The sequence below is a fragment of the Mytilus galloprovincialis genome, chromosome 3 (genome assembly GCF_965363235.1).
Source record: "Mytilus galloprovincialis chromosome 3, xbMytGall1.hap1.1, whole genome shotgun sequence".
In the NCBI taxonomy this organism is placed as follows: Eukaryota; Metazoa; Mollusca; class Bivalvia; order Mytilida; family Mytilidae; genus Mytilus; species Mytilus galloprovincialis.
In genome coordinates this window covers 25,864,480-25,887,406 of record NC_134840.1, presented here as the reverse complement: position 1 = coordinate 25,887,406, position 22,927 = coordinate 25,864,480, and the positions used below count along the sequence as shown (strand labels likewise).

The 22,927-nt window shown below is 31.4% G+C and overlaps 2 protein-coding genes across 4 annotated transcripts in view; one reads left to right on the top strand and one right to left on the bottom strand.

Annotated features, from left to right (window-relative positions):
• Positions 1–4,843: 4,843 nt before the first annotated feature.
• LOC143067534 (DNA-directed RNA polymerase II subunit RPB9-like) lies at positions 4,844–17,216 on the bottom strand. The gene is made up of 5 exons (XM_076240869.1): positions 17,119–17,216; positions 11,746–11,800; positions 7,150–7,223; positions 6,405–6,531; positions 4,844–5,098 (listed from the first exon to the last, which is right to left on the bottom strand). The coding sequence occupies exons 1-5, from the start codon at positions 17,181–17,183 to the stop codon at positions 5,036–5,038; spliced, it is 384 nt and encodes a 127-aa protein (XP_076096984.1). The 5' UTR covers positions 17,184–17,216; the 3' UTR covers positions 4,844–5,035.
• A 3,325-nt stretch (positions 17,217–20,541) lies between these two features.
• Positions 20,542–22,927, top strand: part of LOC143067533 (saccharopine dehydrogenase-like oxidoreductase) — a 40,258-nt gene continuing 37,872 nt past the window's right edge. For 2 of the 3 annotated variants that reach the window (XM_076240866.1, XM_076240867.1), the window contains exon 1: positions 20,543–20,814. In XM_076240866.1, coding sequence (XP_076096981.1) covers positions 20,640–20,814 — 175 coding nt within the window. In that variant the 5' untranslated portion in view covers positions 20,543–20,639. Of the gene's footprint in view, positions 20,815–22,927 lie in introns of all 3 variants that reach the window. The other variant, XM_076240868.1, reaches the window with a different exon arrangement.

The window sequence follows — 22,927 nt, the reverse complement described above, 5'->3', positions numbered from 1 at the left end:
TTCATGAGAAAATGCACGGACACGACGGGAAACACCATTTTTCAATCTTTCAAGAACCATAACTCCTGAACGGTAAAAGTAAAAATTGTCATTATTGAACTTGACCTCCATTTTGTCATCAGTAACAGCATATTAAAATTTCGGAAGCTTTGGTAGAACAGTTCATGCATAAATGCACGGACACGACTGGAAACTCCATTTTTCAATCTTTCAAGAACCATAACTCCTGAATAGTAAAAGTCAAATTCGTCATTATTGAACTTGACTTCCATTCTGTCATTAGTAACAACATATTAAAATTTGGGAAGCTTTGGTAGAACAGTTCATGCGTAAATGCACGGACACGACTGGAAACTCCATTTTTCAATCTTTCAAGAACCATAACTCCTGAACAGTAAAAGTCAAAATCGCCATTATTGAACTTGACCTTCGTATAGTTGTCAGTAATAATATATTAAAATTTTAAAAGCTTTGGTAGAACGGTTCATGAGTTAATGCACGGACAACATTTGATTGCCGCCCGCCTGCCCGCCCGCCCGACCGCCCGCCGTACATCCCCAAATCAATATCCGACATTTTTGTCACAAAAATTCGGTTAAAAATCTAAATACATGTTTAGATTCAGCATATCAAAGAACCCATAGGATTCAATTTTTGTTGATATCACACAAAGTTCAATTTTGGACCACGATTTTGACCAACTTGAAAACTGGGCCCATAATAAAAATTATAAGTAAATGTTTAGATTCAGCATATCAAAAAACCCCAAGAATTCAATTTTTGTTGAAATCAAACAAAATTTAATTTTGGACCCCAATTTGGACCAACTTGAAAACTGGGCCAATAATAAAAAATCTAAGTACATGTTTAGATTCAGCATATCAAAGAACTCCAAGAATTCAGTTTTTGTTAAAATCAAACTTAGTTTAATTTTGAACCCTTTGGACCTTAATGTAGACCAATTTGAAAACGGGACCAAAAATTACGAATCTACATACACAGTTAGATTCGGCATATCAAAGAACCCCAATTATTCAATTTTTGGTGAATTCAAACAAAGTTTAATTTTGGACCCTTTGGGCCCCTTATTCCTAAACTGTTGGGACCAAAACTCCCATAATCAATCCCAACCTTCCTTTTATGGTCATAAACCTTGTGATTAAATATCATAGATTGCTATTTACTTATACTTAAGTTATGGTGCGAAAACTAAGAAAAATGCTTATTTTGGCCCCTTTTTGGCCCCTAATTCCTAAACTGTTGGGACCAAAACTCCCAAAATCAATCCCAACCTTCCTTTTATGGTCATAAACCTTGTGTTTAAATTTCATAGATTTCTATTCACTTATACTAAAATTATAGTGCGAAAACCAAAAGTCTTCGGACGCCGACGACGCCAATGTGATACCAATATACGACCAAAAAATTTCAATTTTTGCAGTCGTATAAAAATGGGGAATGTGTCCAAAGGGACACAGATGATGCCCCCACTAGCATACAACGTTAAAAGGGACATAACTCAAGAACTGTAAAAGTGAAGCTGCCAAAAATTGAACTTGAAGTTAGAGTGCGAAAACTAAAAGTATTCGGACAGTGGCGGATCCAGGGGGGGGTTCCGGGGGTGCGCACCCCCCCCTTTATTTTTGCTGATCAATGCATTTGTATCGGGACATATGTTTTGCACCCCCCCTTTGCCCTGGGTGCCCTGGGTTAGCACCCCCCCTTTCGAAAATTCCTGCATCCGCCCCTGTCGGACGACGACGACGCAAGACGACGACAACGCCAACGTGATAGCAATATACGACGAAAAATTAAAATTTTGCGGTCGTATAAAAGCTTCATCAGCAACATTATATATTGGCAAATTGCCAAAGAAATTCATTAAACTAAAGTTATTGGCGAATTTCCAATGGAATTTATTAATAATAAAGTTTTTGGCAAATTTCCAATATACATAATTTAAAAGCAGTTAAGTTGAGATATTCAAATGAGTTTCAATTACCAACCTTACATTGCTTTTAAATTATGTTTTGTACTTAAGTAATTGTCCATTAACCTGGAAACCCTTTTCCCCCCTTTTTTGCACCTTATTCCTTAACGGTTTGAGCCATAACTCCCAAAGACAATTCTTACCATCCCTTTATGGTATTCAAATATCCAAAATCTAATTACATGGTTAGATTCAGCATATCAAAGAACCCCAAGAATTCAATTTTTGATGAAATCAAATAAAGTTCAATTTTGGACCCTTTAGACCTCACTGTGGACAAATTTGATAACCGGACCCAAATATCATAAATCTAAATACATAGTTAGATTCAGCATATCGAAGAACCCCATATATTCAATTTTTTGTTGAAATCAAGCAAAGTTTAATTTTAGACCCCAAGTTTGACCAACTTGAAAACTGGGCCCATAATAAAAAAAAACTAAGTACATGTTTAGATTCAGTGTATCAAAGAACCCCAAGAATTCATTTTTTGTAAAAATCTAACTAAGTTTAATTTTGGACCCTATGGACCTTAATGTAGACCAATTTGAAAAAAAAATTGGTCAAAAATTAAGATTCTAAATACACAGTTAGATTCGGCATATCAAAGAACCCCCATAGTTCAATTTTTGATGAAATCAAACAAAGTTTAATTTTGGACCCTTTTGGCCCCTAATTCCTAAACTGTTGGAACCAAAACTCCCAAAATCAATTCAAACCTCCCTTTTGTGGTCATAAACCTTGTGTTTAAATTTCATAGATTTCTATTTACTTATACTGCAGTTATTGTGCAAAAACCAAAAAAAATGCTTATTTGGACCTTTTTTTAGCCCCTCATTCCTAAACTGTTGGTACCAAAACTCCCAAAATCAATCCCAACCTTCCTTTTGTGGTCTTAAACCTTCTGTTAAAATTTCATAGATTTCTATTTACTTATACTAGAGTTAATGTGAGCAAACCAAGAAAAATGCTTATTGGACCCTTTTTTGGCCCCTAATTCTTAAACTGTTCTGTTGGGACCAAAACTTCCGAAATCAATCCCAACCTTCCTTTTGTTGTCATAAACCTTGTGTTTAAACTTCATAGATTTCTATTGACTTATACTAAAGTTATAATGTGAAAACCAAATGTCTTCGGACGACGACGCCAACGTCATACCAATATACAACCGTAAAAATTTTGCGGTCGTATAAAAATCATTTTTTTTTTTATCATTAACACAATGTCTTTTTAAAAATCTATAAAACTTATCTGTTATTATCTTCAAAAGGTCTAGTAATGAACAGTAGATTTCTAACTTTATTTATACAGTCCTATGTAGCTCATAATCATCATCACTTAGAAAACTAATATGTTTGAAATAAATCTGATAATACAATCAAAGGACATTTACCAGATGCTCTGTTATCTATAAACAGGTGAACATTAGTCATATTAGTGTAATCAAACTTTATATATATAATTAGGCATTTCTGTTCAAAGAGAAATAACTCAATCACATAATATTACCTTTTTTTTGAATATTAAAAAGGGCAATAACTAAATAAGGAGAAAAGCTAAAATTGTGAAAACTTAACTTGACCTCCATTGAATCACAGGAAACAACATATCTAAATTTGGGAAAAAATTTATTCAGAGTGTTTTCATCTTATTAAATGGACATTGTCTGTTAGGCAGCAGCTCACCCTTCCACCCACCTGTCCGACATACTATCCAGATCAATAACCGAAAATTTCCTACGAAAATCTGATTAAAAACTTAATACTGAGCAATGAACAATGAAAATGAGGCCAAGGTCAAATAAAAGCTGTGAGACTGACATGTGCATCAAAAAATATTTCAATGCACCAAAAAAGTTGACCATTTGCATATAGTATTAGAAAAAAAGAACAAAACTCAAAAACTTTACTGCTGAACCATGCAAATGGACCCAAAGTCATGTACACCTTACAATCATTCCATACACCTTGCAAGGTACACACAAATTAACTATAGTTATCCTATTACTCATAATAAGAGAGAAATTAATATTACAATAGATCTTAACTTTTTTTCCAAGTAGTCACAGTACCATGAAAATGAGATCAAGGACAATGGACTGAAACTTTCTAATATAAGGCATATATTCACAAAGAATGAAGCACCCAGGTCTTCCACCTTCTAAAACATAGAGCTTTTAAGAAGTTAGTTAACACCACCACTGTATCACTATCCCTATGTTGAGCTTTCTGCAACTAAAGTCACAGGCTTGACAAAAGCCAGGGTAAATAAGGTTCTCTGGTAGTTTCAGCAGTGGTTAGTACATTGCAGTTCCTGTTCCTTTGGTGAAACCCTCATTTTACTCTTGGCAACACATGTTAATATGTCACATCCAGTCATTTGGCATCACACAAAAATCTTCAGTCATGTAAAGTCTCTAAACTAAAAACTTAATTTAATGTGAAAGTTTGAACCGAACAAAAAAAAGATAATGCAAAATAAAATAGGACAAAAATATAACACTGAAAACAAAAATCAAAAGCAACATCAACTCCTTTGAAACCAAATACAGTATTTATCTTAGATACTATTAATGGGTCAATAAATGTTAATGAAAGGTTCCATTTGTTGATGTCACAAGTGATACTTGTAGAGCAGATCTGTGGTCATCTGTTTATGCAGATAACTCAGTAATCAATTTTAAAGTATAGTTTTGTATCATCGACCTAAGGAGTACATTCTATAAAGCCTCTTAATCATGATGTCACAAATAGCACACACTTTTCCATGAAATTTATGTTTGGGGCCATATCAAGCCCTTGCCAAACTTACTCCTTTCAATACAATCTTAATCTAATATTAACAACATGTAAATAATTATTAAACCTTTTTTATTACAATCTTATGAAAATGGAAATGATTTGTATGAACTTAAAACATTATGAAAATATAAATGTAATCTGCTGGCTACATTCAATTTCTATGGTTGTCCTTCAAACCACTGTAGCTATTTAAAACATATCAAGTCTACATTCTTGCAACTGTTAAAAGATTATGTTTTACACATCATTCTGTCCATCGATGAACACACTGTTGATTTGTACACACATAATATAACCTCATTCCTTCCTGTAAAACAAAACATTACAACATTTCTTATTTGTTTATAACACAAGTTTTATTACAGTCAAACCTTTATATGAAGGTCACCCGTGGGACCAGAGAAAAACAGATCTTATAAGGAACGTCACATCTGAATTGAGGTTCTAAATGTATTATAAATACTATAGCTAGACAGGCAGAGGGTGAACTGACAACCATATTTTGGTAACTAGAGATGACCTTTAAACCAGGTTTGACAGTATGAAATGACAATCAGAACTGTTATGGTCACAGTTGCCTAACCTCATAAGCTGGCATGCTGAGCAGTACCATAGAGCATTTTTTCATAAAGTGAGATTTGTTAGTTATTAGCACAGTGAACTTTTACTTAGAGATTTTTATACAGTATAATTTGTGAATTGTTTGATATCAATTTTGTGTTATTGTTATTTGTAATACCAATTTTTAATGGTTAAGTGCAAATCACACTGAAGGGTAAAGATTGTGTTAATTTATCAGTGGAAAGTAAAATTAAATATTGCATTGTCAATAAAGCATTGATTCAACTATAATTCTGGACAATGGGTGTTAACTCCATTTTTTAAAGATGATTTTAACAATGACATCATTTAAATTTTTAGAACAGATATTAGATTCCTGCATCTTGCAAAAGTTCTTTGTATTTTTAAGGACAGGTGTAACATTGTTTTGTGACTTGAATATCTGAGCATATATTTACATACCGGTATATAAATTTCTGTAAATGTTCATGGATAGGATGTATAGAATGTTATGATCAATGCACTATATATTGTGTATCCAAATGGTAGTGATAAACCTTGGAATATGTAGTTATCAAGTCAGTAAAATAGGGTTTTGATTGCATTTCAAAAAGTGATAGTATTGGGATCTAAAACAAATGAGCTTAACCCAGTCATATTTTAATGTGCCTGTCACCAGTCAGGAACCTTTTCAGAAGTTATAGTATAGTGACTATACAATAGTGTAATGTTTTTCTTGATTTGGAGAATAGGGTCTTAGTAAATGTATTGGCAAAAAAATAAAAATAAGAGTTCCATGCTCTTGTCATGTTCAAACCATTTCAAATTCTTTACAGTTGGGTCAATTGGTGGTCTGTTGTAAGGTAAAATCATTTTGACCCTTTCAAAATTGTCTATATCAGCAAAGTTAAAAACATCAGACTCCTTGGAATAGTGAGTTGTATGGAGATTAAATAATTTACTTTGAAATGAATGTTTCCACTAGATACTTAGGATTCTTTAAGTACAAAGAACGGAAAAAGAAATGAATAGACTTAATAACCACTATTTACCTCTGCCTTATTACTGTGAGACTGGAAAAATACGGATTCTTTGTGCTGACATTTAGGACAAGGATGGTCCTCTGTTCTAGGAAGTGTGGGGTCTGCTATAACATCACCTATAATCTGAGTCAACTCACTGTGGGTGAAATAAATAGGAATACAAACAATAAACTTTCTCATATTTTTAAAATAGCATTTTCTTTGTTTTATGTTTTATTTGATCTTTGCTTTTATTTTAAAAGCATGTTTTCATGTAGAATCATAATATTAGGTTTCATTTTCCATAAAAAAAAAATAATGATGTAGTATTTCTTAAGCTTCTCCCCTTTAGGATACCTAAAAAAACTTCTTTATTCAATTTCAATTTCCCTCAAAAAAACCCAGAACACATAAAAATGATGTACAACACAGCAATTGTTAGATTTAGATTCAATATCTTATTAAAGTCTCACCCCTTGTATAACATAAAACATTGTTATCTATTGTGAAATGTTACAACAGATACTGTTTTACAGTAAATTGCAACTTTTTCCTTTTCTTGTTGATCACTATTAAAATGGTTTTAGTTTTTTTTAAACAGTATTTTCCACCTACTAAATGCATGAGAACTTAACCTGACATAAATTGTATTGTTTCTTAAAGTCACAAGAATTAAATTTTACAATTTATCAAAATACCAAAAAACAATACTTCAGTTTGAAGTTGTAATTTTTTAAGTAGTATATCGTGTTTATATCTATTTATCTTTACTTACTCCACTTCATGTGTAATCTTGTTAACATATATACATGGATTATCTGCAACTTGTTGGTAATCACAATTTCTACACTGAAAGAAAAATCGGCCAGTTAAAAACTTAAAATTGTTCTGTTACAATATTCAACTGTCCTTTTGTCATCAAGTTAAGTTATTCAATGTATTATTATTAAGTCTTTACTTGAATACAGTGAAGTAAAGAATGATGACATGACAAATTGTGGTAGTTGTTTCCACCTTCATATATGTCTCTACATCACACTGTTGTAAGACTGTACAACACAACACATGGCTTAACTTTCATAAGTAGATGCTCCGCAGGGCACAGCTTTATACGACCCTGAACAGTTGGGGCAAGTATGGACACAACATTCAAGCTGGATACAGCTCTGAATTTGGATTGTGATTAAAAAGTTGACACAGCATAGGTTTCTGACACAGAATGAATGTGGTCTAATGAACTTAAAATTTTTTTTTTGCTTTTGAGCAATTTACTATGCTGTTGAATATTAATCCTCTAAAAGAAAAAATATTTGAAGAAAATTTCTTTTTAAATTCTGAAATCTGAAATGAGAAAAAAAATGACCCCCACCCCAATTTTTTTTTCACTTCCCCCCATCCCTTATCCCAAAAATGATCTCAATTCAAATTTCTAATTTAGTTTGCAACAATAACTACTCATTTAAATACATCATAAAATATCAAAATATAAAATGGCATACAGTCATGGTTAAAATTAATATTAATTAATAGAAACTTCTAAAAAAATAAATGGGGAATATGTTCAAAGGACACAGACACTGGACAAAGAAAGATAACTCCAATGCTATTATTGGGCCCTTTGTACCCTTATTCCTAAACCTTAGGGACCATAACCCCCAAAATCAATCCTAAGCTTCTTTTTGTGTTTATAAACATTGCGTTAAAATTTTATTGATTTCTGTTTACTTATACTAAAGTTACTATCTGGAAACCATCCGTCTTAGGACTACGCTGATGACAACGACCATGTGATACCAATATATGACTGCAAAATTTTTGCGGTCGTATAAAAACAAACAAAATCTTAATTACAGTATAATTGATTGAAAATGTGCCAATCATAATCACTTGTTCAGATGATATCTGCCTTCTAGATGACTGAAGGACAGAATCAAATAGTAAATAAAACATTTATTTAATGTAGTAAACAGCTGAGCCCTGTTGTTTATTTTCATGAAACAAAGCCATAGAAAGATAACTCCAGCCCCCAAAAAAATAATAATAAAATAAACCAGATGCTCCGCAGGGCACAGCTTTATACGACCGCAGAGGTTGAACCCTGAACAGTTAAGGCAAGTATGGACACAACATTCAAGCTGGATTCAGCTCTAAATTTGGATTGTGATTAAATAGTTGACACAGCATAGGTTTCTGACACAGAATGAATGTGGTCTAATGAACTTAAAAGTTTTTTTTTTGCCTTTGAGCAATTCACTATGCTGTTGAATATTAATCCTCTAAAAAAAATGTTTGAAGAAATTTTCTTTTTATTTATGAAATCTGAAATGAGAAAAATTTAAACCCCCCCTCTTTTTTTTCGCATCCCCGTTTCCCTTTTTCCAAAACTGATATCAATTCAAATTTCTAATGGAGTTTGCAACAATAACTACTCTTTTAAATACATCATAAAATATTAAAATGTAAAATAAAGTGCTTGTTTTCTCTGAATGGTAAAGATTGGTTGGTAGTAAAAGTGAATATACATTGTTTATTGTATAAAACAATAAAAAAAACTTCATCAGCAACATTTTATATTGGCAAATTTCCAATGAAGTTATTTACATAAAGTTATTGGCAAATAAAAATAGAAAATGACATCATAGTCATGTCTGGCAAATGTCCAACATACATTATCTAAAAACATTTTAGATAAGATAAGTAAAAAAAGCTTCATCAGCAACATTTTATATTGGCAAATTTCCAATGAAGTTATTTACATAAAGTTATTGGCAAATAAAAATAGAAAATGACATCATAGTCATGTCTGGCAAATGTCCAACATATATTATCAACTACTATTCTATACAAAGAAAGATAACACCAATTGAAAATTAATTGCTATTGCACAATATTGTGCAATTAGATATTTCTTGCTATTGTGCAATACTGTGCAATTGAAAATTTCTTGCTATTGCACAATACTTGATATGGAATCCTGATTTGGACCAACTTGAAAACTGGGCCCATAATCAACCAGATGCTCCGCAGGGCTCAGCTTTATACGACCGCATAGGTTGAACCCTGAACGGTTGGGGCAAGTATGGACACAACATTCAAGCTGGATTCAGCTCTAAATTTGGATTGTGATTAAATAGTTGACACAGCATAGGTTTTGGACACAGAATGAATGTGGTCTAATGAACTTAAAATAATTTTTTTGTCTTTGAGCAATTCACTATGCTGTTGAATATTAATCCTCTCAAAAAAATGTTTGAAGAAATTTTCTTTTTATTTATGAAATCTGAAATGAGAAAAATTAACCCCCCCCCCCCCACCATTTTTTTTTCACATCCCCCTTTCCCTTTTTTCAAAACTGATCTCAATTCAAATTTCTAATGGAGTTTGCAACAATAACTACTCATTTAAATACATCATAAAATATTAAAATGTAACAAAAAGTGCTTGTTATCACTGAATGGTAAAGAGTGTTTTAATTTATCAGTTGGTAGTAAAAGTGAATATACATTGTGCATTGTATAAAACAATGATTTAAGTTGATTCAACTACTATTCTGGACAAAGAAAGATAACTCCAATCAATTGAAAATTTCTTGCTATTGCACAATATTGTGCAATTAGATATTTCTTGCTATTGCGCAATACTGTGCAATTGAAAATATTTGCTATTGCACAATACTGTGCAATTGAAGATTTCTTGCTATTGCACAATACTGTGCAATTGAACATTTTTTGCTATTGCACAATACTGTGCAATTGAAGATTTCTTGCTATTGCTGAATACTGTGCAATTGAAAATTTCTTGCTATTGCACAATACTTAATATAATAATTTTGGATCCTGATTTGAACCAACTTGAAAACTGGGCCCATAATCAAAAATCTAAGTACATGATTAAATTCAGCATATCAAAAAAGCCAAAGAATTCAATTTTTATTAAAATCAAACTTAGTTTAATTTTGGACCCTTTGGTATTTAATATAGACCAATTTGAAAACGGGACTAAAAATTAAGAATCTACATACACAGTTAGATTTGGCATATCAAAGAACCCCAATTATTCAATTTTTGATGAAATCAAACAAAGTTTAATTTTGGACCCCGATTTGGACCAACTTGAAAACTGGGCCAATAATCAAAAATCTAAGTACATTTTTAGATTCAGCATAATTTTGGACCCTTTGGTCCCTTATTCCTACACTGTTTGGACCAAAACTCCAAAAATGAATCCCAACCTTCCTTTTATATATGGTCATAAACCTTGTGTTTAAATTTCATAGATTTCTATTTACTTATACTAAAGTTATGTGTGAAAACCAAGAAAAATGCTTATTTGGGCCCTTTTTGGCCCCTAATTCCTAAACTGTTGGAACCAAAACCCCCAAAATCAATCCCAACCTTCCTTTTGTGGTCATAAACTTTGTGTCAAAATATAATAGATTTCTATTTACTTAAACTAAAGTTATAGTGCGAAAACCTAGAAAATGCTTATTTGGGCCCTTTTAGGCCCCTTATTCCTAAACTGTTGGTACCAAAACTTCCAAAATCAATCCCAACCTTCCTTTTATGGTCATAAACCTTGTGTTTAAATTTCATACATTTCTATTTACTTAAACTAAGTTATAGTGCGAAAACCAAAAGTATTCGGATGACGACGACGACGACGCCAACGTGATACCAATATACGACCAAAAAATTTTCAATTTTTGCGGTCGTATAAAAAGGAGGTTTCTATTTATTCAGAAATGTTTGGGGTTTTTTTAGCAGGCGAAAGTTTACTTTTACAAGTAAAAATCCAATAACTAACCAAATAAATAAATTCTACAACCTTAAAAATAATAAAAACGTCTATCAATGTTTGCATTGTGTTAAATTGCATGCACAATGAATATGTAGCAAATTTTACTTATTGTATGGTGTGTAAAATTCAGTCTTCTTTTTGTGCAATTAAAATTTTGAGACCCAAACACAATGATTTTGACACTATCTTTGTAATCAATATATGAGGTAAGCTGTCTTATATTAATTTTAACAGTGCATAAAAATATAAGTATAATCTGATGTTTTTGCAAAGGAAACAGATTATCACACTTTAGCTTTATACCACAGGCATTTGTCTCAGAATTTTTTTTCCTATATACAGTACCTTAATATAACATATACATGTAATATAATTTTATATTAAGGTATATATAGGAAAAAAAATTCTGAGAAAAGTGCCTGTGTTTTATACCTCTCTTCATTGTAAGTCTATAAAAAATAAAAAAATAAAGGAGTTAGTACAGTATAGTTTAATACCAGAGCCAAAACGTTCTTTGTTACTCAATATTTTAGTAATCTCAGATTTTGAATCTTTCAATGACATAATTACTTACAGCATACAAAAGTATTTTGTTCTCTTTGTCCTCTTTAGGATACAACATGTTGTTGCTGAAAAGAAAAGAAATCATAAAAGACACAGGCTCAAAAGTACCTACTGACTTGCTCTAGTACTGACCACTATTTTGACATTTCAAATTTTTTTACCATTAGATACATTGTACATGTATCTTGTCTTATTTAATACATTTTGAAAACATTCATTTTATTGTTATGTTATAAAAATCTAAAAATCTAAATAGTAATAGTCTGTACATCCATTTACTACAAGAGTTTTGGGGATAAATATTCATGAGTAGATTGCAAGTAAAACATTCATTTTAACAGCTGTGATTATTACTAGAAATGTGTATTGGTAGAGGTTAGAATCAGCTAAGCAGGAACGTAGGAGATGAGCAACATGAGGTAAATTATCATTTTAAAATATATGATTGCTTTAATTCCAACAGTTTGTAAATATTTAATATTTTTACAATACATACATGACATATAATGTTTATTTTATTTCTTTATCAATACCATTAAATTTTGCAAGTAACAAATACTGAGCAAAATAATTTACCTTCTAACTTTTAGCTGAAATAATATTTTATATTTTCGTTGATCATCATCTCATGGATGGAGATATAACATTTAAATCTAATTATCTATTCCCAAATTTTTACGGTTTTGTTTTGAACACTTCACACATCTATTAACATTGGTTTTATTGGGGTCATTTTGAGATCTAAAAGTAATTTTAACATGTCCAGTAATATAGTCTACATTTGTACTTGTAGTTTAACTAAGCCACATATTCATGTGCCTGTCCCAAGTCAGGAACCTCATCAGTGATTGTCTTATATTGATAACACATCTTACTGTTTTTTTTTTCTATTTCAATGTATAATCTGGCCTTGTGTTCATAAAACTATCGAGCATGATTTTTGTACTCAGACTGAGAAATCAACCAATCAAAGTCCTGAATGTGGTGTTTACAGCACAGATTTTGTACTCCAAGTATCAATGTTGTTTCTGCTTAATTTATTCACAAGTTTTACAAGACTCAGGAATATTTTGAGCACACACAATTAAGTCATAGGCAGATCCAGGGGGCCTGGGGGGGGGGGGGGGGGGGAATTTTGTTGATTATATAGGGAATCACTGAAGCGTGACTGAAGCAGCCATACTGAATACTGAATGGGGCAGTGACCATCTCAATATGTTACATTACATTTGTATATAAAGCTTATATACTAACCACCAAGCCAGTTAATGGCAATAGTTTAGAATATAGAAAACTTATATAAAATCCCCATTATTTAATTAATGCTCAATCTTTCAAATTCATTTCTTTGTCCCCATACACTTTATTCACCGTGTAGAACGCCACATGCGGGGTGTTGGCTATGTTTGACACGGTTCTGGCAATTTTGAAGTGAAGACAAACTATCAAAGTAAGTTCAAGTATCAAAAATTCTGTTTTTAGAATTCTTAGTACCATATAATGTATTGCAGGAAGGAACTGAAACATAATTTAGATCCTGCAAGCAAAAGCAGTCGTTTTCAGTGCTCTGTTTCCTCAAACACCTCTCCCTAGTTTTCTGTGTTGCAGATTTTGAGGCTTCATATGCAAATTTCTGGATAAAAACTACTTTAGGCAACTTCCAACCCTATCATTTATATGGAATTTAATTCCTATCATGGAATTAAACCAAATAACAGTTTGTAATTTAAAATTAATTGGGTTTAAAACTAGTTCTTCACCAGAATATAGTGTCGGGTGTTTAATAAAAAAATAGAATAGACTTGCATATAAATCGGTCTTTATCTGATACTTTTTAGTTAAACACATCTACTATATTATGAAAACACATTACAAACTGAAGGTACTTCATTTTGCCTGTTTTTTAGTCTTATAAGACATGTACTTTTGATTGCATAAATTTTATGACGTATTAAATCCAGGCTATCTCGGCAATTGGAAACCAGTTGAAATAGAACGAAAGAATCAAAGCTCTTTGTTAAAGAAGGCGATAAATGCTTACTGTAATGCTTACTATAGTGACAAAAATTTAAAAAGTTAATAGAAACAAACAAAATTACAATTTTCTTCTCAATTACGAAGTGTTTTATTTTAAAAACACCATTTGCATAAGTTTTCAATTTATCTAGTACATAGTTAAGCAGAATATTAATTAGATATCAAGTCGGCGACATGGGTATCTTTCAAGTTGGATGTAGAAAATGCATAACCTCCGATTTTTACAAAAAAATTACCACGGACAGAAAACATATAAATCTATTAGTTCAGTAATTTTCGTGTCTGCCCTTCCATTATCTGACTCAAGAAAAAATTGAGTGCACCTTTTTATGTTAGAGCGTGTTTGAGTTGAAAATTTTGTCTTGATATCGTACAAAGCAAGAATATTTTATACATTGTCTCGCTTCAGATTCTATCATTTTTATATATCAAAGCTACAGGTTGACTTAATAACATAAAAAAAATCACAGTACTAAAAAATGAAATATATGGGTCAAGTGAATTACCTATCTAATGAATCACAAAAACAGTGTTGGTGTGTTGGAATAGCTATTTTTTAACTGAAAGTACTTGACGACAGTCTTTCAAGTTGGATGATAAAAATGCATATCTTCGAAAAATTATAATTTTTTGTGTGTGATAACTAGAGTTTATTGTCTTTAACCACTAAAAAAATCTTGTCTGCCCCTCCACGAAATATTTAATTAGAATTTTTTTAAATGTTTATGAATTTTCGATAATTCTACCTGACAAATGATCAGACAATAGTTTGAAGTTGAATCAATGCAGACAAGATCACAAACATGTTTATGTATTGGCATAGACTAGAGAATTCTCCATCTGATTTATTGAAAAATGCTTATGCTGAGTTAAAAATGATAGAAAGTAAAGGTCAAACCAGTTCCAATAATTCATGGCTCTCTAATATCATTTTCTACAGTGAAAAATTGGGTATTGACCTAAATATATGTAAAAATCTAGGAAAAAATAAATTTAAAAACTTATTGAAAAAACAGCTCAAATCAAATTTTCAAAATGATTGGGAGAAAATGCGAGATTTTTATTTACAGAATCAAGGCAAATTGGACACTTATTTTTCATTCAAAAAGTCATTTGACTATGAAAATTATTTAGATTTAAAGCACCCACAAAAACATTTATTAACAAAATACAGACTTAGCAATCACTGTTTAAGAATAGAAACTGGCAGACATGAACGAATTACCAATGTATGTGGTAAATATGAAATATTACCTCGACATGAGAGGATATGTTTATATTGTAATACAAATTGTATTGAAAATGAAATGCACTTTCTTCTGGAATGCCCTATTTACAATAACCTCAGAAGAGATATCACTGATTATATAAAAAAATACCCCAGTTTAGATAGTTTAAATATAAATGATCTTTTTTCATGGATCATGATTAATGAAGATAGCAAATTTCTATCTATTTTATGTGCATACCTGGATAAAGGCCTGCAACTAAGAAAATCAGAAAATTAGTTAGATACTCTAAAATATATCAAAATTATCTCCCCTTTACCACTGATCCTTTCTTCATGCATTTGAATTTCAATTATTATTTTATGTTTCTTTAATCACTCTGTAATGTTTATGTCATGTTGTAATTAATGTTATGCTCTTAATGGGCCCTTTAATTTGGAAAATAAAAATATTGTATTGTATTGTATTGTATTGTACAAACTGATGCTCATTAGATAGCTGATACATTTGTCTTTTAAAATACAACTGACATATAAGGATCGTAATGGTGCAATGTGAATAAATTTATCGGTTTCAAAGAGCAAAATTGGCAGCGCGTCATCCCTACAATGGCTTCCATTTCTCAATTGTGAAAATTAACTGGCGTAATAGGGAGATAATTTTTACGAAGTAGAATCCTGACTGTCGGGACTATGCCCAGCTGTTAGTGTACCCACTAAAAGACCCGACCGGGCTTGTGACCAAAGAAAGTGTCCTGACCAGAAGTAAAATATAATAGTTAGAACGTCAACCACTACAGATGAATATCTTCTTATACAAGTGATAACAAAAGTTTGTCTGAAAAAAATATCCATCTATTCAAGGGAGTCAACAAAGCAAATCTGCCATGGTATTTTCTATCAAATAGACAAAGAACATTAGCTACAAATTGGTCATTGTACTTTCAAATTATATTATATTTTACAGACTTAAAAGGTATTGAGTGAAAGTAAAGTTTATATTCAACATTAAACACCATTTAAATGCATTGGTACGAGTTTGCAGTGGTACGAGTTTTTTTTTTAGTGGTTCAAGTTGACATAATTGGTACGAGTTAACAAGAATCCGGGTCCGTTCGCACCCACTCATGTTCGCCCCCCTACATGTTCGCACCCAAAGTCTGTTCGCACCCTACATGTTCGCACCCAATTTTAATTGGTTTTGTGTTTATTAACTATAGCTTTGTAATCAAGTTTTGACAAGTGTATTCTTATAACCAGATAACAGTTGTCATTGTCTCAAAATAAAGTGAGCATTTTTTTGTATTGAATAAATCTTAATCATGTTTTGGATAGTGTATTGTTAAAAAAAAATAATCATTTCTAAATAAAGTGGGATTCTGTCAACGTTTTATTTTGTGTTGAATAATTCTTAATCATGTTTTGGTTAGTGTATTGCTATAACTTTGTTTCATTGACTTGTTTCAAAATAAAGTGAGATTCTGACTACGTTTTTTTTTTGTGTGTTGAATAAATTTTATCATGTTTTGGATATAATAGAGTATTGCTATCTTTATTGTTTCAGATCAAAGGGACCAAGCTGTTAAAAACAATTAGTCTACCTTTTGTGCTTTTCATTTAAAATCTTGAATGTTTTACTTACACCAAAGCAATTTATAACAACAATCATAATTTTCCAATTATTCAACTGAATTTGAATTAAAATTGAGCGCGAACGTGTAGAATGCGAACGGACCTTGGGTGCGAACGTGCGAGGTGCGAACGTGTAGGGTGCGAAAGTGTATTGGGCGCGAACGAACCTGATACCAGTTTACAATGGTACAGGATAACTAATATGAGGCAGGCATTACCTGTGAATGGGGACGAAGTCTGATTTTTTTTTTAGATCAACAATGATCAACAATGTTAAAAAGAGAAACGGAAATACCGTAACGTTTCCGATTTTGGTTCTGTTATTAGGGATTTTAGGTGTGACGTTATTTAAGTTACGACGTCATATTCAATGTAAACAAAGAAACGCTGTCTCAGGTAACGTTTTTTAATAACAAACATTTTTTTTTTAAATGAATTAGTATTAGTTCCTTTATAACCCAACTATAATTCGAAAATAAGATATACCATTCTTTGCAAAATTTAATGCCTACAAATCCAGGACCGTCATCGTGTTGTTCGTAGATGTCCATTTCTGTTTTGACTGCAATACACGAAGAAAAAAGGCCAATCTCCCATGCAGAGTTGTCGGTCCTTGCTCTCTCTCAAGAGAGAGAGCAAGGACCGACAACTCTGCATGGGAGATTGGAAAAAGGCAAGTAAGATGCCGCTTACGTTCGTGAAATGTTTACGATTTTACAGGTGATTCTAAAATAAATATTGAGATAACAGGTACGAAAATTTGAATACAGGACATCTCGACACACTACAAACTCGGGACATGTTTAACTCGGCATAGTACAAACTCGGCCTATACAAACTCGGCACATTACCTATACATACTCGGCACATCAATGAATATATTTATGGAAATGGTTCATAAAAAGAAATTTTATGTAATAATTACGATGAGAAAAAAACAACAAATTTTATTTTAAAAATAGGTGAGAAATGGAACAAATTATAGGACAGAAAGTCATATGACAAAAAGTCACAAGTTAAATAAGAAAACACTCGATATAAAAAAAAAATTGTTTTACTTTTATAAATAAAGCAAATTTTTAATTAAATTTTACTTAAATCAATAAGAATGAAAAAGTTGTTTATGCCTAAAATCTTAAAAATGTTCATTTAGCAAGGCTAATTATGGTAGAAAAATCAAAACAAAACAAAAAAATCGGGAAAATTCATTTTTTCCTGGTCATTGATATATGCTATGTGTATTTAAGGTGTTGCCCTCGTTTTTTGCTTATCTAGAGCGAATGTCTTAAAACTAATGCACATATTAATGAAAACATTCAGTTACCAGAAGGATGATAACTTCCGGAGCACCTGAGATCACCCCTAGTTTTTGGTGGGGTTCGTGTTGCTTCTTCTTTAGTTTTCTATGTTATGTCATGTGTACTATTGTTTGTATGTTGTTGTTTTTTTCATTTTTAGCCATGGCAGTTTATTTTCGATTTATGAGTTTGACTGTCCCTCTGGTATATTTCGTCCCTCTTCTATAACGGATAGATAGTTATAAAAAATAACGACAAATCATTATGTTAAGGATGGAAAAAAGGTGGCCGTTTCTACATGTCTCTCGGGTGATATAGTTGTTAGTTTGATAAAATAACCAGAAACAACACTTCTTACAGTTTTCAATTAGTCCCATGACTGATAAAATTTAAATGTAATCGACAGCATTTCTGATAGATCTGACAGGATTTTAAATCATCAAATCACTAGAAAAAACAATAGTCTTAACAACTTGTAAAGAAATTAGGGTGCATATGGAAAGATTAAATGTTCGAGATTTTAGGAGTTATCCATATTCGAATGTTTTCGTGTAAATATATCATGTTCAGTTTTGGACGAAAGTATAAAAATATTAAAGCGGATATACAGAGCAATTCGTGAAACAATTTAAAAATATTAAAAGACTATGATAATATTTTTAGTTCCTTACCAGATATATATGTACTTTTTACGCAATAAATTTAAAAAGAGGCGGTACTTGACATTTTATTTGGTAGGCATTTGTCTCTTGGAGTTCAGCAGCATTAACTCAAGCTGCTTTACTAACGGGATATCATAAATATGTTATCAGGCTGTCATTAAATACCGCTGTTATTAATTATCATGTGATTATTATACTGCAATATATAATCAACACCTGTTTCCTGAAACTTCTCTAATTAAAAGGATAAAGGTAGCCATCCTATTTTTTTATTGCAGTTAATTGGAGATAATCATAAAATCGTCATAATACCATCAATAAAATGCATAATCTAAATAGAGGAAATAATGATAAAAAAGTCACTTGACAATGTTACATATTTAAGGTTTATTAGATACGATGAAAAATGGGGATACAATTTTTAATGTTTATCAAAATTTTTATAGAAAAAGAAAAAAAAACCTGAATTTCATCGTAAAAATATTAAATACAAACACAAATATTTATTTATTCATTATACACATTTATACCCCTAGGGGTTGGAGGCATATATAAACTATACAATACAAATATATACACAAACAATATATATGCAGAAATCATAACAAATTAAACATTATATATAAAGTAGGTATATAACAGTATTATTCATGCAGGCTTTTTGTCTCCTCTCCTTTAATAGTGCAACTTTTTTAATGAAATGTACAGTAAGCTCCATACAATCAAATGAAGATAGAAGTGATTGTAATCTATCTTTATCAGAACATTCAAAGTATTATGGATATATATGGCAGGCCTGAACCACTTTTATTAATTAATCTTAGATTATCTCAGATAAACTAGGTTTATCTGAGATAATCCCGGTTTATCTCAGATAAACTAAGGTTATCTCAGCTTAATTCAAATTTGAAAAAATCCTAGTTTATCTCAGAAAATACATAAAATTCATTATCTGGAGAAAATCCCGGTTTATTTTAAAATATTAAGAAAATCAAGGTTTATCTGAACGATTTTCAGATAATCCTAATTTATCTCCAGATAATTAATTATCTGAATTTCAGATAATTCATTATCTCATTTTCCAGATAATTTAGGTTTAAATATACCAAAGAACAATGTAACGAGTGTTATAATTGGACGACAATCGTTTGCCATGCAGATAATCAATTTTCTCAGAATTTTCAGATAATCCCGGTTTATCTCAGATAAACTAGGATTGTCTCAGCTTAATTCAAATTCGAGAAAATTCTAGTTTATCTGAGAAAATATAGATAATTCATTATCTGGAGAAAATCACGGTTTATCTGAAAATTCTGAGATAAACCCGCATTATCTGGAAAAAATCGAGATATTCCCGGTTTATCTGAGCTTAATGTAAAAAAGTGAGATAATCCTAGTTTATCTGAGAAAATCCTGGTTTATCTGAGATAATCTAGGATTATCTATAAAAGTGGTTCAGATATATATTATCTATATCTTTTCAGTCAACAACAAATGGAAGTTTTTAAGCACCTGAGATCACCCCTAGTTTTATCATGTATATATGAGAAAACCATAAAATATACCTTTTTTGCTAAGCCATTTATAAATTGTTCATATATTTTACTCAGTATTAATCTCAAATTAAATGAAAATAAGTCTTTATTGGCACAATAATAAATCTGATACATTTTTATTATAAATGTACCGAGTTTGTACTATGCCGAGTTTGTAATGTGCCGAGTTTGCACTATGCCGAGTTGACGTGTCCCGAGTTTGTAATGTGCCGAGATGTCTTGCTTCGGAAAATTTATAAGATTTTTAAAAATTTCACCTTTAAATTCGTGTAATAAAAAATGATAAACAATTATTCTTTTGTTTTATAGCTTTTAGATGAAAACTCCACTGAATTGAAATAAGTTACAGATTGTACAGGTCGGATGATAAGTAATAATTTTAGCTACATTATTTTTCTTTAGGACTTCAGCGACAGATACATTAGCCGACAGGCTGGCAAATCGTCTGCATTCTTTTGCTGTGTATCATTCTGCAAGCGTGAAAAATAAAAATGTCTGAACAAAAGTATGATTTTGTTGTTTTTGGTGCCAGTGGGTTTACAGGACAGTTTGTAGTGGATGAGATTGCTCGAATTGCTGACGAGGAAGCTGGTTTGACATGGGCGGTTGCTGGACGATCTATGGAAAGATTACAGAAAATTTTGGAAAAAGCATCAAAAGCTACAGGTATTTTAAAAATGATTTTCCTACAGTAGATTTTTAAAGGGAGCTTCATCTTGTCCGTACTTCAAGACATACTGACCCTTAGTTTTAGTCTTTATTTTAGGGGTAGAAGTCAAATCAGCACCTGGTCAAATTTGGCACCCGGTCAAATCTGCACCCATGGAAAAAGTCAAATCGGCACCTAGTTAAATCGGCATCTAGCTAGTCAAATCGGCATTCAATAATATTTTATATAATATACATGTATGCATTTGATTCCTAGCCAAAAACTGATATGGCTTCTTAATGTAGAGAATCTTGATATCTTAATATCTGTCTGTGAGTTAGTTGATGAAGACAAAATATAACTTGAAAGATAAATATTTAAATCAGGCTTTCTGCACTAGGCAAGAGGTTGGCATGGTGGGGTATAGGACACATTGTATAATTTCTTTTACCTTTCTGTTTGTGATATTTTTTATTAAACTGGTAATATTTTATCCTTTTCGTGCACTTTGGCATGTCAATTAGCATTGTCCCTTGGTGCTTCTTGCAGTTGTGTCACTTTAAAAAGTACTGACTCCTCTGCACCAGGCATGAGGATGACATACCAGTTATGTGCAGCTATTTACAATATCTTACCATATCATTAGTGTCTCTATACACATTTTTATATGCACCCACCATGCCATATAGCACCGTCCCTTGGTGCCTACTGCAGTTCAGCTAGATATATTCAGCCTACTCACAGTATTCTTTTTTGTTACTTTCTAGAGGTGTGCCTGAGACGAAGGTTTTATGTATATATATATATATATATATATATATAATGTCTAAAAATAGCAACAATCAACATTCAATCTATTTAAGCGTGGATCAGTTTGTGAAAATAAACTGATACAGTTACTGAATTAAAATTATATAAATGTCTAAGAATATAACTTAAACACGCTAATTTATACTTTAAAAGTTCTAATAGAACTTTTAATGTATAATTTATACATTAAAAGTTCTATTAGAACTTTTAATGTATAAATTAGCGTGTTTAAGTTATATTCTTAGACATTTATATATAAATATATATATGTATATATATGAATGTCTAAGAATATATATGTTAGACTCAGATCGACGTCAGGCCTCTAATCGACGTCCGTTCCTCAAATCGACGTCCGTTTCTCAAATCGATGTCCAAATCTGACGTCACATTCGCAAATCGACGTCCAATGTGACGGCATGTATTGTTAAAACTACGCTCGATTGAGTGTAGTCGTCTTTAATCGATGTCCAACATTAATAAATATGAATTCAGGATTTAATTGTTTACACTTTTACTTGTACATGTTTTTTAGGGTTCAAGCATTTATGCATACTTTCCATATAGATTTCTTTCAACCCGAATTAGGTATCATGCATAAAACTTGATGTTTGGGTCCAAATCTGACGTCACATTCGCAAATCGATGTCCAATATTGTGATACTCTAATCGACGTCCAATGTGACGGCATGTATTGCTAAAACTACGCCCGATTGAGTGTAGTCGTCTTTTATCGATGTCAAATATGAATAAATAATGAATTCAGGATTTAATTGTTTACATTTATACATGTACATGTTTTGTAGGGTTCAAGCATTTATGCATACTTTCGATATAGATTTCTTTCAACCCGAATTAGGTATCATGCATATTAAAGTTTGGGTAAAAAGTTAATTGAATCGATCTACATAGTAATGTGTCATTCCTATTCATGTTGATAAATGACATACATGTAAGTGTATGTCAAGGAGAAAACAACATAACGGCAAAGAAAAACAAACGACATCTTGAGGTCATTATTCAATATTCAACAATAGACAAAATAAGGCCAACTAAAATTAATTAGTAGATTTTCATCCAAATTTTTGAAAAAAATGGGGCGGGTGGGAGGATTTTATTTTTTAAATTTTATTTCATATGAAACCTTCTGGTCACGTTATTCATATATGCAATTGTAATAATAAGCTTATATCATGTAAATACATCCATAAGGTGTATTGTATAAGACAATAACAATCAAAACCAAGGAGTAACCAAAGACTCATAAAACCAAAAGACATTTACATCAACAGTTACAAATAATAAGTAGGAAACAACACG

What these genes read in the sequence shown, in the direction of transcription:
- LOC143067534 (XM_076240869.1), bottom strand. Translation starts at nt 17,183, where the DNA reads ATGGACATCTACGAACAACACGATGACGGTCCTGGATTTGTAGGCATT. An exon ending in ATTAAATTTTGCAAAGAATG is followed by an intron (nt 11,801 to 17,118) that starts GTATATCTTATT and finishes TTTTCTTTTCAG; the next exon opens with CAACAACATGTTGTATCCTA. An exon ending in AAGATTACACATGAAGTGGA is followed by an intron (nt 6,532 to 7,149) that starts GTAAGTAAAGAT and finishes TTTCACCCACAG; the next exon opens with TGAGTTGACTCAGATTATAG.